At 49.6% G+C, this 15,033-nt stretch overlaps 1 protein-coding gene across 1 annotated transcript; it reads right to left on the bottom strand.

Annotated features, from left to right (window-relative positions):
- Positions 1 to 314: 314 nt before the first annotated feature.
- Positions 315 to 8,315, bottom strand: KRT84 (keratin 84). Its single transcript, XM_032876713.1, has 9 exons — positions 7,779 to 8,315; positions 6,361 to 6,569; positions 5,682 to 5,742; positions 4,269 to 4,364; positions 3,232 to 3,396; positions 2,940 to 3,065; positions 2,603 to 2,823; positions 2,101 to 2,132; positions 315 to 652 (listed from the first exon to the last, which is right to left on the bottom strand). Exons 1-9 carry the CDS (start codon positions 8,313 to 8,315, stop codon positions 315 to 317), a joined length of 1,785 nt encoding a protein of 594 aa, XP_032732604.1.
- Positions 8,316 to 15,033: the final 6,718 nt, after the last annotated feature.

Below are 15,033 nucleotides of genomic sequence, written 5' to 3'. Positions count from 1 at the left end.
CTGATTTGTGCAACTGTATGGAATGTACCTTTCTTCAGGCTGTTCAAGAATGGTGAAGAGTGACCCAAGGAGCAGAAATGTGGAGTCAGGGAGAAGCCAGTCTACTGGGGCTGCAGACAGAGCATCTAGATGGCAAAAAAATCCCCCTGAGGACAGGGGCCAGGCAGATCCATCCCTGGGGAGAGCTGCATTGCCTTCCTGACAGGTGTGGTAGCTGGATCCCCCTTTGGCCCAGAGTCTAGACGTCTCTGGGACAGAAGCAGGTGACACTGAGATGGCTCTTCCTTGGGCGGTGGCTCACTGATGCTGGCCTCTCAGTACTTGGTCCGATGGGAGGTGGTGGTGGACACGAAGCGGACGCTGGAGCTACGGCTACTTCGGCCCGCACTGCAGCTGCTGAAATTCCCCTCAGTGGGCAGCGGGCAGGGGATGCTGGGGGCCTCGCCCATGAGCACCGAGCCACCCCGGGAGCCTGCACTCAGCAGGTCCCCACTGGCCTTGATGACCCGGGCCCCACCCAGGCTGGAGCTGCAGGTGCCGCTGGGCCGGATGCCACTGCTGCCCGAGAAGGTGACTCCACAGCGGGAGAGGGTGGAGCTGGCAACCAGGGGCTCAGGCCCGCACACTATACCACCCCGGGAGCTGCTCACGGCTGCAGGAGGGAGAGGAAACAGTCAGTGAGGCAGGCTGCCCACACCTGGGGTCCAATCTTCCATGCTCACTGCTGGTAGCAGGGGTGGAGGGGACAGGACTGGTGACACCAGGGGAAGTGGTTCCTATTGCCTACACAGACAACACCCACTTTTCCCTTCTCTTGTCTGGGTCACTCAAAGGCCGTGACTCCACTAAAGTTAAACATTCAGATGAAAATGGAAGAATTTGGCCAATTCCCCAGGTCGCATATAGTCATATTTGACTATCTTTTATATATGGCTGAAGTCAGGTTGGGCAGTGAGCTGGATTACCCAGGCAACTGGAGTGGTAGCCCCAATGAAACCATAGGGCTTCTCTCTTCTGATCATATCATGCTCCTTGGGGGTCCCCATATTGTTCCTCCAAAAGGAGTCCCTTGCCCGTTCTTTCCTGACCCATTGATGTCTCTGTTCTGTAGCCCTCTGGTATCCACTGGGCATACCTCCATACCCCAGGAGGCCAATCCCACTAAAGCTTGCTTAGACCAGCTCTGTCTGTGGAGGGTCCCCCTGTCCTTCCCTCTCCTCTTACCAGAATCCTTTCTACCATCTGTGACCTCCACTCAAGCTTGATCTCATGTAGAAAGCCACTCCCTGCTGCTTCCCCCTCTCTGAGGGCAGGTCATCCGAGGATGAGTAGCTTTGACTGCCTGGCCCACTATGTACCACCATGGTACACAACTGCACCATGCCTCATGTAGATTTGTACTTTTGGACCAGATGTCTGCATTTGAATTCTGACTGTGCCGCTGACTAGATTTGGGACTTCTGGTAAACAAGCTATTTTCTCTACGTGAGCTTAAAAGGGGGTGCTAATGCTTATTCCTCTCTTCAGGGCTTTGAGGGGTAGGTTGACAATAGATAGGGCTCGCCTCAAGATGATTTTAATTCTAGAGAGCAGGGGCTGGTCTTGCCTTCCTTGTGCCTAGCTCCACCCTCTCCCCCCCATGTCCCGCAGTGCCCAGCATAATCTCCTGCATGCTTTGGGCACAAACAATATTTTGTCTGGCAGCAAGGGAGCAGCAAGGGAGACTTCTACTCATCCTTGTCCCATCCCCTGCCATGGGTGTGGGGGTAACTCCTCGGCACAGGTCTTTTCATTCCTTCTTTGGCCTTTGTCCCTGAAGGACAAGACCACTTAAAGGAAAATATCTGGAACTCTCTCCCCTCTATTTTGCCCTATAAACCTTTGTGATTGTTTTCTCTAGGAAATGAAGGCTCTGGGGGAGATCTCAGACCTTAGCTAAGGGATGTTCCCAGGCCAGGGGATAGATGGTCCTTGCTCCCTTGACTGTCATGGCTAGCAAGCCCAGCATGGGCTCTTGATCCCAACATGAGCCTGAGTTTAAAGGAAATTTACAGAGCCCGAGGAGAGGAATGTGAAGAGGAAAAAGATTAAGTTTCTTACATATGTTTACTGGTCCAACACCTTCGCAGATTCTGGGGAGAGAAAGAAATAAGTAAGATCACAAGCAGTGTCATTCCCTGAAAAGCTGGTGCTTTAAGAAGGGACTTCTTGGCAGAGTGGACTGCTGGTTCTTATCCCTAGCTTACAAGCATCCTGGGAGCTTTGAAAAAACACACATTCCTAGACTCTGCCCCCAAACTATTGAATCAAAATATTGGAGGAAATGTGGTTTTATTATTGTTTTTAAACAGACAACCAATCATGCAAAATATCCCTTGATTCTGGTGAAGTCTGTCTACAAACTTGTATTTTGGAGGCAAAAACCTAGAACCATCTTCTGATTCCCTGGGAAGGGCAACCTGAGTAATGTTTGCAGAGAAGGTACTACTACCTCTAGAGATGGCTCAAGCTGGCAGTTCTTCACCTGGCCCCCTCCCCAATTTAGTTATTCTTGATGCCCACATCTGACCTCATTCCTTCTGGCTGCACTGAGAGCTCTCACCGGATCTCCTCGCCCTCCAGCAGGCGCCTGTAGGTGGCGATCTCGATGTCCAGGGCCAGCTTGATGTTCATGAGCTCCTGGTACTCGCGCAGCTGCCGGGCCATGTCTTGCTTGGCCTGCTGCAAGGCACCCTCTAGATCCGCCAGCTTGCACTTGGCATCATTGAGGGCCGCCTCGCCCTGCTGCTCTGCCTCGGCCACTGCAGCCTCCAGTTTGGCTCGCTGCAGGAAGGGTGGCATGCAGGTGGGCTTTGGCAGGGACTGGGGATCCCTGGTTGGGGCTAGAAACACAGCCACCTCTCCTCCCTCTGGGGCTTTCTCACCTTTCCTTTGCCTACCTGAGCTTTGGCGTGCTCGATCTCTGCCTTCAGTCTCTGGATCAGGCGGGTCAGCTCATTGATTTCATCCCGTGTGTTGCGCAGGTTGTCACAGTGTTGGCCAGCTGTCACCCGCATCTCCTCATACTGTGGGTGGAGGAGGGAGATGTTAGGAGGGTCCAAAGTTTGAGTGAAGACCACAGCCCCAACTGACTTGGTGGCCTTCAACTTCCACTGGGTCTATTCTGTCATCCAAGAGTCTTACTCTAGAGCTGCCTATACCCCTTCCTTAGCCCCCCAAACCTCTTCCCACCTTGGTCTGATACCAGGCCTCAGCATCAGCCCGACTGCGCCTGGCAACCTCTTCATATTGGGCTTTGATTTCATCGATGATTCCATCAACGTTCAGGTCCCGGCTGTTGTCCATCTTCACAATGACTGATGTCTCTGAGATGTGTGACTGCAGCAACTGGATTTCCTGTATTGGAGGATGAGCGAGACAGTTGGGCTCAGAGTCCCATCAGTGGCCAGGACTGTGCCAGAGAGGCCCCAAGAGTGTCTTCAGGAGCAGCGAGCATTGCTCATTTGTTCAGAGCAAAGTGATGGAGCTGTCCATCCAAACCGAGGACAAAGAAAAAGACATGAACCGAGAACCATTTCAGTGTGAATTGAAATCCTTGTTATATACTTGAAGACAGGCCTTTAACTCATTTGCTTAGGTGAATATGTGGGGCCTAGGAACTTGGCAGAGGAGAATGAGAACCATGCTAGGGTTGAAGTTTTCCTTGGCTTATCCACAAAGTGATTGTGCTGGTCATGGATCATTGAGAGTTGATAATATTCTAGAACATGTTGGTCTAGGAATTCCTCTATCTCAAGTCCTTAATAGAACCAGGGGCTCCAGAGGGAACTTTCTGATGCCTTTCTGCTCAAAGCCAGACATTAGCTCTGGCTGGCTCTGTACCAGACCAAACAGACCACTTACCAAAGATAACTAGTTCACTTAGCTAATTAGGTAAAATACAGTTTTTCTTACATCTACTAGCAAATCAGTTTTCCAGAGTCTTCTGATTGGTAGAGAGGAAGTGATGCTCTTAGACCCCTCTTTGGATTGGTCAATGAGGAGTTGGATCATAGATCTAAGGAGTTTATTCATAGACCTGCTGAGAAGCCTACATGCTTACCTTCCTTTCTCTATTTGTAGATACATCATATAGAGGGTAGTAGATTGGAATGGGAAGAAGATGTACAATACTAAATGTTAGAAATTATGCTAGTCCAGACGAAGCCCCCCAGAGTCCAGGCCAAGCATTGATCTCCTTGTTTGTCTCAGAGGGGATGAATGCTTACCGCCATGTATAGAGTTTTCAGAAAGTCAATTTCCTGAGTTAGGGTATCCACATTGGTTTCTAGATCAGACTTATTTAAGAAAGCTGTATCCACATCCTGTATAAAAGAGAGAAGTGAAAATGGTCATTACTTATGCTCTGTTTAAACTTGGCAGGGTCTGGAGGTGGGTGGAAATATCAGGCCAATCCCCACAGGGCCAGGCCAGGCTTTGGGATAAATGGGAGTGTCCTTGGAATGCACTTTAGTGATGATTGTTCTTCTTCCTACTACAACACGAAAACTCTTTTGGGGGCTCCTGGACATTTTTGAATGCCTATTTATAAGCAAGGAGAATATGGATAATCTCAGATCTCCACCCTTTTAAAATCTGAGACTCTTGAAAAAATGTTCATCATTGCTAGCCATTAGGGAGACTCAAATTAAAACCACATTGAGATACCACCTTACACCAGTTAGAATGGCCAAAATTAGCAAGACAGGAAACAACGTGTGTTGGAGAGGACGTGGAGAAAGGGGAACCCTCTTACACTGTTGGTGGGAATGCAAGTTAGTGCAGCCACTTTGGAGAACAGTGTGGAGATTCCTCAAGAAATTAAAAATAGAGCTTCCCTATGGCCCTGCAATTGCACTACTGGGTATTTACCCCAAAGATACAGATGTAGTGAAAAGAAGGGCCATCTGTACCCCAATGTTTATAGCAGCAATGGCCACGGTCGCCAAACTGTGGAAAGAACCAAGATGCCCTTCAACGGACGAATGAATAAGGAAGATGTAGTCCATATACACTATGGAGTATTATGCCTCCATCAGAAAGGATGAATACCCAACTTTTGTATCAACATGGACGGGACTGGAAGAGATTATGCTGAGTGAAATAAGTCAAGCAGAGAGTCAATTATCATATGGTTTCACTTATTTGTGGAGCATAACAAATAATATGGAGGACATAGGGAGATGGAGAGGAGAAGGGAGTTGAGGAAAATTGGAAGGGGAGATGAACCATGAGAGACTATAGACTCTGAAAAACAATCTGAGGGTTTTGAAGGGGCAGGGGGTGGGAGGTTGGGGGATCCAGGTGGTGGGTATTATGGAGGGCACATATGGCATGGAGCACTGGGTGTGGTGCATAAACAATGAATTCTGTTACGCTGAAAAGAAATTAATTAAAAAAATCTGAGACTCTTAAAAAGTCATCTCTTCAGAGCTCTGCTCTGGTGAAGACCCAATCCTAAATAATCAGAACTCCAGAGGGAACCTGTTATGACCTTAGAGGTTCCACTCTGTGTTGAGTGGCCCCAGATTCCATGGGGCTGCCTGGGCAGTTTCAGGTGGGGGGTTCGGGAGTGGGTTTTGTCTTGGGAACATTTTTTTGTCTGGAGGGGAAGCTTGCTTGGACCTGTTGCTCTCCCTTACCTTCTTCAGAGCCACAAACTCATTCTCAGCATTGGCCCGGAATCCCACCTCCTCTTCATACCTGGATGAATAGGATTGAGAGGGTGAGTTCTCACCTGAACTGGCAGGCAATTACTCCCAACTCTCCAGTAGGCTTCTTAAGATATCTCTGCTGCATCCAGGAGCATGGGTCCCTATTGCCACCTACATATTCTCATCTACTTTGTAACTCTACTTTAAGATGTTTTATGAGCCGGTGGCCCTAAGTTTTCCAAATCCCTTTTACTTTCTCAAATTAGATTTGGGGTTTGAAAACGTGGACCATTGCTATGCTCCTCTGCTAGAAAAGACTTGGAGTCATTTCACTTGAACATAGAGAAAGTAGGAGCCAACTCACTGCTGAGCCTGAACACTATTTTCAGAACCGAGGGCTGTTTCTGCAGTTCACTGCCTATTCCCACAGACAAGAGTAGGGACAACACATGGTCAATTCCAAGACTTCTATTTACTCAGGACCCACAGAGAGCCTCCACCACCTCCTCCTCCCTTACATGTCATCGCTTCTCCTCCTATCTCTAAGTTAAGTATTGAAACCAGCATTCAATTCCGGTCCAACCAGCTGCTGTTATTTGAGCATAGCAGCAGCTTTGGGGACCAAACCCTGCCTGTCCTTGGTCTATGCAGTCCAGAGGCCACTTACTTCTTCTTGAAACCCTCAAGGACATCCTGCATGTGGTTCCTCTCAGCTTCAAACCGGGCCCGGTCACTGTTTGCTAGGTCCAGCTGCCTCCGCAGGTTGGTGATATAATTCTCGAAGAGGGGCTCCAGATTGCTCCGGGTACATTTCTGCTCTTGGAGGAAGTTCCACTTGGTCTCTAGGAGCTTATTCTGCTGTTCCAAGAACCGCACCTAAATCCACAGGGGCAAAGAAATGACACCTGAAGAGCTTGACAGGTCACTTACATGTCAACAAGTTCTTCAGGTGGCCAGAGATGACTCTCAGCCTCAGGCTGACATTGTCCTCTTGTCTGTTGAGTTTTATTTCTCCTCTAACTCAGTAGAAGCTGGAAGACTAGGTCTGTGACCACCTCCTCATGTTCAGCCAGGTTCGACTGAAGAAGCTTTTAAACCAAAACATTCCGGTACAATTTTCCCTCTACCCTCCAAGAAAGGTGTAAGCCAGTCCACTGGGAAGTTGGAAATTTTAATTCTACCTGAGCTGGGATTTGCCTATATCTAAAAACTAATTGGCCGTCCCTCACAGGGAATGAGGAGCAGAGTAAAGTATTTTGGGGTGGGAGATAAGGTATCAGGAGGTGGAAATTCTCAGGTCATAAGTCATATCCACCACCTGATACTCCATCAGCTGAGAATTGTAGAGCTGGAGGAGAACTTGGATCATTAGCTCTGCCCCCTCATTTCAGAAATGAGAAGCCTAAAGCTCACAGAGGTGAGTTTCCATTCTCAGATATAGAGGATTCCTGCTCCATGGAGACATGGTTTGTGGGATGTCATTTCCATATCACTATTTCTCTCATCAGTCTGAAGATGACTTCCCATGGTGCTTTCCTACTATTTTCCTCAATCTAGGCAACTCAGCTCAATCTGGGTACTCCATGTGAGGAGTATACATTCTTTCTTTTGTGCAAAAATTACTCATTTCCATTCTCTACATTCCTGAGCCTGAACAGATGTGGTTACCCAGTCTGAGATACTATGACAATCTCAAAAAGAGCAGGAAGATCTCAAAGGATAAAATCCTTTAAACACATAGTCAACATCTGCCCAAAGTCCTAATGTTTCTAGCCTGTTTGGGAGACATTTCTAAGTGACTAGGTGCTAGGTTTTAGTTTGTCCAGATGCCCTTATATTTGGCTGGATGTTCCTCTTTCCTCCAGAAGACACAACCACTGTCTTTGTCTATCCCACCATGCAGCATTTCCTCAGGATTGTCCTTGTTTTGCAGCAGAGTGACCCAAAAATCCTACTGCAGTGCCTGAAGGATGTGGGTCAAGGCTAATGCCTCAGGCCTGGGATGTTTCTTCTTAAAGGAGAGGACACCCCAATGCATTTTAGCTCTCATCATCCCAGACCCAGAGATTGAGCTGTCATAGGTACCTTGTCAATGAAGGAGGCAAATTTGTTGTTGAGGGTCTTGATTTGCTCCTTCTCATCCTTCTTCACCCTCTGGGCATTGGGATCAATCTCCAGATTGAGGGGGGTCAGCAGGCTCTGGTTAACAGTCACTGCTGTGATAGATGGGGCCGCTGGGACTCCAAATCCTCCAACTCTGTAGCCAAAGCCATAGCCAAGACCACTGCCGGCTCCAAATCCCAGACCAACACAATTGCTGGACCCAAAGCCCAGACCAGCACCACTCCCATCACTGAAGCCAAAGCCCATCCCACTGCCAGCACCAAAGCCAACTCCACAGCGGATGGGACGAGGGCCCACAGCTGCTATCCGGGGTGAGCATGATCCAAAAGCAATGACGCTCCGACTACCAAAGCTGCCAAGGCCCTGGAAGCTGGGCCCACTCCTGCAGGAGACAGAGCTGGCCCGGAAGCGGTTCAGGTTCTGGGGGCTCACTGCAGAGCAAGAGCTGAAGTTGCCCATGCGGCACCCAGCGCTGACTCGGTAGGAGCGGCAAGACATGATGGTTTCCTGGGTGAAGAGCAGGGATTGCAGAGTGGGTCGAGCTGGAGCTGAGAGTCCCTCTGAGGCTAGTGGATCCTTTTCCCCCTTTTATGTGTCTGGGGATCTGAGGATTGGCCCCATAAAAACGCAGAAGATCCATTTGGATGCATTTATGAGCTTGGGTAGTTAGCAGAAACTCTTCATGCCTGTAACTTTGTTAATAATGAGCTAATCTCAGACACACCTATTCTCCTCAGGATCAGGGCTATAACATCAAACCTATAAACATTAAAAACACATAAACACATAAACATTATGGTCCTATTTTTTTCCCACAAGTCCACCACAATTGCCATTATGGGGACATAAATTTGCTTTGGTCATAAATCCAATAGACTTTTTCACTACAAGTGTGGCTAACCACCAGAAAGTTAGGAACGTAACACCTCTAGCAAGAGGCTCAAAAGAGGTGATTCCATACAGCTATAACCCCCTAAACAGATGGTGGCGTGAGGGGCATGTACAGAAGGGTCAGGTTCTGCACAGCTCTGATTAAGAAATGATACAGCAAGAATACGGTTTATTGCATCTCTGTAGATGGATTAAGTAGTCCAAAAACCTTCTGTACTGTCTTATCCGTCTTCCGTGCTCTGGTTTGGCTGTTACCTAAAAGTTGAATCTTCGGTAAAGCTCATTTGGGTTAGTATAGACACATGTTTGATTTGAGACACTCAGAAGAGATTAACTCATGAATTCATTACTTCATTCAACAATTATCAATTGGCTGCTTTGTCCCAGGCAGTGTGGTTGGTGCTGAGGGTACAGAGATAAGAAGACAGTCTCTATGCTAGAGGAAGAGTTATCTTAAGGACTTACTCTGGTCAATACTTCCGGGGTGTAATTTGAGGCCAAAGCATGCCAATGGTTTGATCATGTACCTGTGTGGAAAGTTAACCACATGGTTTTGAATCCCCAAAACACACATCAAGGCTGATCTATAGGCTTTTGTGCAGGTTTCTTGCATTACTGATGAATCCTTGATTAGGATAGAGAGACGCAAAGCAATGAGCATCTGGTCTATGGCCATACCACCCTGAACGCATCTATCTTGGGAGCTAAGAAAGATAGATGGGCTAACCAGTTGGGCCTGGTTAGTACTTGAATGAGAGACAAAGCAATAAGCATCTGGATAGAAAAGGAAAAGTTCTAAGCAACTGGATATTATCATTGTTATCCATATGGCAGATACTTCAGGACCCCGAGACAGGTGTTTGCCTTTTCTATTCTAGTGCGTGACATGGTTCATCCTACTTGTCCCGTGCCTGGTGGAACTTGTACTTGACTAGATGCTTGGGATCCTTTGGGATGCTTGGATTCTACTTGGAAGGAAGGGTGTGTGTGCTTTTGACCTAAGCTATGGGGCTTGGGTATTAACTCTTTTTTTCCTTTCCAGTCTCCACAGCATTTATTTCCTTTTGTCTTACTGCATTAGCTAGGACTTCCAGGATGATGTTAAAAACAGTGGGGAGAGCAGAAGTCTTGGCCTTACTTTTAATTTTAGTGGGAAAGCTTCAAGTTTTTCACCATTAGGTAGGATGTTAGTTGTGGGTTCTTTGTTGATGTTCTTTATTAAATTGAGGATGTTTCCCTCTGTTCCTAGTTTACAGCTATTTTCCATAAACCCAGATATCAGGTGTATGACTAAAGAGAGCAGGAAAGTAACAATGAGAGAATCCGTCTTGTGAAGATCGCTGGTGATCTCCATGTTGATAACTGCAGTGGTTTGTCCTCAGCCCTCACTCAGTTTCTCAGCAGCGTTTGACATAGTCAATCATTCCCCTTTCCTTGAAACGCTTTCTTCTTTTGGTTTCCAGACTCCATGCTCTCCTGATTTTCGTGCTGTATTACTGGCAGGTTCTTTTGGGTTTTCTTAACCAGTTTCTCCTCGTATCCCCAACCTCTACACACTGCAGCATCCTTGGGCCCAATCTTTGTACCTGTTCACTTCTTTATCTTCACTCATTCCCTTGGTGACAACACACAATCTCATGTCTTTAAATACTGTCTATCCCCAGTGATGACTGCCAAGGCATAGCACTCTGGTGAACATACCTTCTGTTATCCACACGTATATTTTAATCAACATCTTTATTTGGGTATCAAATAGGCATTTCAAACTTAACGTATCTGAAACCGTTTTCCTAATTGTTCCTGATAAATACATTCCTCTTGCCAGGCTCACTATCCCTATAGTAGCTCACGCCAAAAATCTCGGAGTCATCCTTGGTTCCTTTGTTTTTTTTCAATTCACTGAATGGATTCATTCAATCCATTGGCAAGTCCCCCCTTCAGAATGTATATGGGCTCCTACTCCCTCTCACCACCCCACTGCTGCCATGTTGCCCAAGCCCATCACTTCTCACAGGGTCCGTTGGTGTGTCCTCCAGCCAGTGTCCCTTTTCCCCTTCAGTCTTTTCTTAACAGTGCAGAGTGATCCATTAACAACATGTTCCATTATGTCATTTCTAGGCTCTTATGGTTTCCCATCCCACTCAGAGTAAGTGGCATCCAGGACCCTCCACAGCCTGCTCTCCCATGTTCACTAACCTTATTTCCCTCTATCCATCCTAACAGACTCCAGTCACCCTGACCTCCTGGTTGTCTGTCAAATAGGCAGGAAAACTCCTACCTCAGACACTTTCCCACTTGCTATTTTTTCTGCCAGAAACTTGTTTTCATCAAATAGCTGCATGGCCAGGTCCCTTAATTCTTCCAGGTCTTCGCTTATAGGTCACCCCCTATTTAAGCCTCCCTGCCCCATGTCCTCCCTCTCCCTTCTCCCCTAGTAGTTGTCACCATTAGTGGTCCTCTCCTGCATGGATTTGCTTGCTTGCCTTCTGTCTTCCCAGGCTGGGATATGAGCTCCAGGGTGCAGACACTTCATGTCTTTTGTTCTCTGTGCCCCCAGTGCTTGGTAGAGCAGGACATGTGGAGGGAATGCTAGCTTGTTCTGTAGAATGCATGGATACACATCATAGATGCAAAGCAGGAGAAAAGTGGGAAGAAAGGAGCAGGAAGTGAAAAGAAGAGGAATTAGAGCGTTTGCGTTTGGAGATAGGTCACGAAGAGGAGACTCCAGGCTCCAGAATGGACAGGCATGGCCTCGAAGATGCTACTGGTGCAGAAGCCCAAGTGCTCACCAGGAAGTCAGCACAGTTTGCCCTTCAAGACTGGCCTCTTGTGCAGTGAGTCTGACTGTTTGGAGGAAAGGGTCAGGCAAGGGGATCCAGGAGACTGGGAAGGCGACTGGCAGATCCTTGGGGAGATGAAAGGGGAAGGAGAGGCATCCAGAACACCGAGGGTGCCAGGCCAACGACAGAGACTTGACATTGCCCTTGAGTCAGATGGACCTGGATTCAGTCAGTCCCAGTTTTGCCACCTGCTAGCAGAGTGACCTTGGACAGTGGTGCACCAGGGCCAGGGTGGGGACAGGGCTCTGTTCCGGGTGCTTGTCTGCCGAGAACTTAAAATGATAATACGACTGACTGAAAGTCAGTCTGCTTTTTATTATCACTGTGCACCAGCCATTCTGAACAGTGGGAGGTAGCAAGCATGCCCCCTCCATGGGTACCGGTGACCTGAGGACATCTCTTAACCTGTCTAAGCCTCAGTTTCCATATCTGTAAGATGGACTGACACCGGCTTCTCCTTCACAGTATCATAAGGATAAGTGTGAAAGTGTCTGGGGTGCAGCTGTGGCAGATGGTGCGGCTACGGCCATCCATTCCCCCCACCCTCCCGCCCCTCCCCTCTCTTTTGCACAAGGCTACCTTCCCTTCTAGGCGGGCGGCTGGGTTCCTGTTCAGCACCCGCCTCCTCCCACGCCCCAGCGGTGCTTTCATCAGCAACCAGCGGCTCTGGGGCTGTCCCAAGTCCCTGCTTCCCTGGGGCCTGACTGACCAGGCGGGGCAGTCGGGACCAGTCAAGCATAACTCCTGATGAACTCTCACCATCAGCAGTTTCTAGTTTTGAGGCATCATTTCGCCAGACGATGCATATCATAAGCCTCAGCCATTTTTCCCCCGGGGCTGGCCTATAGGGAGAGGGAAGGGGTTGCCTGGAAACTCTGGGCTGACTGGAGTTTTGGCTGCCCTGACGGTTTCTTCTTCCTGCTGTGGGTCAGGCTGGATGGAATCTGGACATCTGGGGGCTGGGCTGCCCGAGATGCTGTCTGTGCAGTGTGGGGTGAGGGGCGGAACTGCTGACGTGGAAGGGTAGGAAGAGGCCAGGTCCTGGGTGGCTAAGCAGGGTCTGGGAACCTTGGGCACACAGGACTGTGTGTGTATGCGCGTGTGTGCGTGCGTGGGAGGGGAGTAGGGAGACGGGGAATCCCAGGTGCTGAGAGGTTTTGCTAAAAGCCGCCGTCTTCAGAGTGTTTCCGTTTTGCCTGGAGACAAGTCTGTGCTGGAAGGAGACACTCACTGGGAGGTGTTCATGCTGAGACCTGCCGCTGTGAGATGGGAAGCTCAGGAGTCCCCCAGCAGAAGGAGGGGGATGGTGGGGAGAGTCTGAGCCCACTCCTGCCTAGGGCCTCCACCTCTCTGCCATCTCAGACTAATGATGCTAAGATGGAAGCTAAACACCTCCCCAGGAGAAATAGAGCATCCCCTCTTGTTCAGGGATCCCCACTCTTCCTGGCAGGATGAGTGTTTTTTCAGGTGTAATTCAATTTTCTCACCTGGCCCACGCAGCTGTCACCTGTCCAGAGTGAAAATGATGGTCCTCCAAGGTGCACAGGTCAGGTTGCTTCTACACCCTTGCCGGGTGCTGCTGTGTGCCTGGCATTGCATTTAGTTGTTGGCGTGGCCGGGGCCCAGCTGTCCCCCTTCCATCAGACACGGGGATCCTGTTTCCCCTCCTCTGGTCACAGTGCCTCTTCTGAAGCCATTGCCCCCAGCGCAAGCCCTGGCTGGAGAGTGGCAGTGGTGGGTGCACCTGGGGCCACGGAGGTGGCTGGGATGAGGAAGGGGTTCTGGCAAGACAAGGGCCTTTGAGGGGTGGAGGCAGAGGGCCCCTGAGGGAGGGGGCAGTGGGGCCAAGAAGGGCCTTATGGGGAGAAGAGAGGCCCCAGGTGAGAAGAGGGACAAGGAAATGGAAGATATTCTGGAGAGACAGACGCAGAAACGAGGAGCTCCATTCTGGGTGCTTCCATCCTCCCCAGGCCTCTTGGGGCTGTGCCCCTCTTGTTCCAACAGGGGTGTCCAGGAGGGGGCCAGGATTTGGACTCCTGAGGCCCAGTGGAATGCAGGTGAAGCTCTGACTTCCTTCCTGAGGGCATGGGGCCAAGCCAGTCCTCTCTGGATCCTACCTAGCGCCCTGCACCCCACATGGGGCTGGCCCCCATGGCAGCTCCAAGAGGTTTGCCTTGATGGATGGAATGTGCCACCAGGCCACCACTAGGAGGCACTTTTGTTTCATCTGACTAGAGTCAGCTTCTAGCGAGGAGGAAGGGAGAATGGGGCGCTGTTGCACAGCACTGAAGGGGACCCCCCAATGTTGGATGTTGCCCAGGCCTCCGAGCTCATGCCCAGGACCAAGCTTGGGTCCCTCTGCTACTGGGGGCAAGTTTTGCTTAGTGAAATGTTCAGACAGCCTTCTCTGCTCACCAAGCCCGAGCCCACCTCCCAGTGAGGGTGGCGAATCTCCCCTCCCTTTCTTTATTTAATCCAGTGGCCTATTTCCTGGGCCTCAGGTAGCCCTCTGTGGGCTAGAGGTGGGCGGTCTCTTAGAATCTCTGTTTCTGCTGACTCCAGGCCAGAGCATTCTTATCAGTTTCAGAGCTTTGCATATTCATCAGCAAGGAGCTTAGCTGGCTCTAGGACCAGGTCCAGAGTGACAGGGCTGCTGTGGGAACTGAGGCTGGGAGGCCCTGCTCTCCTGACCCCTCCTTCCCTCTGTGTGGTTGTGCAGGCCTGGACTCCAGACTCTCACGGGCGGGGCCACAGTGCGGTCTTACTCACGGTTGCTGTTTCCTCACCTGGAACCCCCAGCAGGCTTTGTTCCCCTGAGTCCTGCTGCCCTTTGCCATCCAGTAGGCCTGCCCCTCCTCCTGGGGACCTTCCCGAAGCCCGGGACTAGGTGGAACCCTCAGTTACATTGGATTCACAGCAATCCTCCCGTCAGTCATTCCCCGTTGTAGGTCTGTAAGCCCTGCGAGGTATGGATTGGGGCCAGGGCCCCATTTAACAAACAAACAAACAAACAAACAGCTTGGTTGAGATAGAGTTCACATGCTATGTAATTTGGTCATTATTTTTTATTTTTATTCTTAAAAAGTTTTACTTCTTTATTTTAGAAAGAGAGCAAGCGTGCCAGCATGGGGTAGGGTGGGGGAGAAACAGAGGGGGAGAGAATCTCAAGCAGATTCCCCGCTGAGGACAGAGCCGGCCTCCGGGCTCCACCCATGACCCTGAGATCATGGCCTGAGCTGCAACCAAGAGTCAGATGCTTAACCAACTGAGCCACTCAGGCACCCATATAATTTGCTCATTTAAAATGTATAGTTCGGGGGCTCCTGGGTGGCTCAGTTGGTTAACCAACTGCCTTTAGCTCAGGTCATGATCCTGTAGTTTCAGGATCGGGTCCCACATTGGGCTTCCTGCTCAGCAGGGAGTCTACTTCTCCCTCTGACCCCCTCCATGCCCTCTCTCTCTCCTCCATTCTCTCTCAAATAAAT

The sequence above is a fragment of the Lontra canadensis genome, unplaced genomic scaffold (assembly GCF_010015895.1).
Source record: "Lontra canadensis isolate GAN:19392208 unplaced genomic scaffold, GSC_riverotter_1.0 scaffold59, whole genome shotgun sequence".
NCBI classification, from domain to species: domain Eukaryota; kingdom Metazoa; phylum Chordata; class Mammalia; order Carnivora; family Mustelidae; genus Lontra; species Lontra canadensis.
The sequence above is the reverse complement of the archived record's forward strand: the minus strand, read 5'-3'. Positions and strand labels throughout refer to the sequence as shown.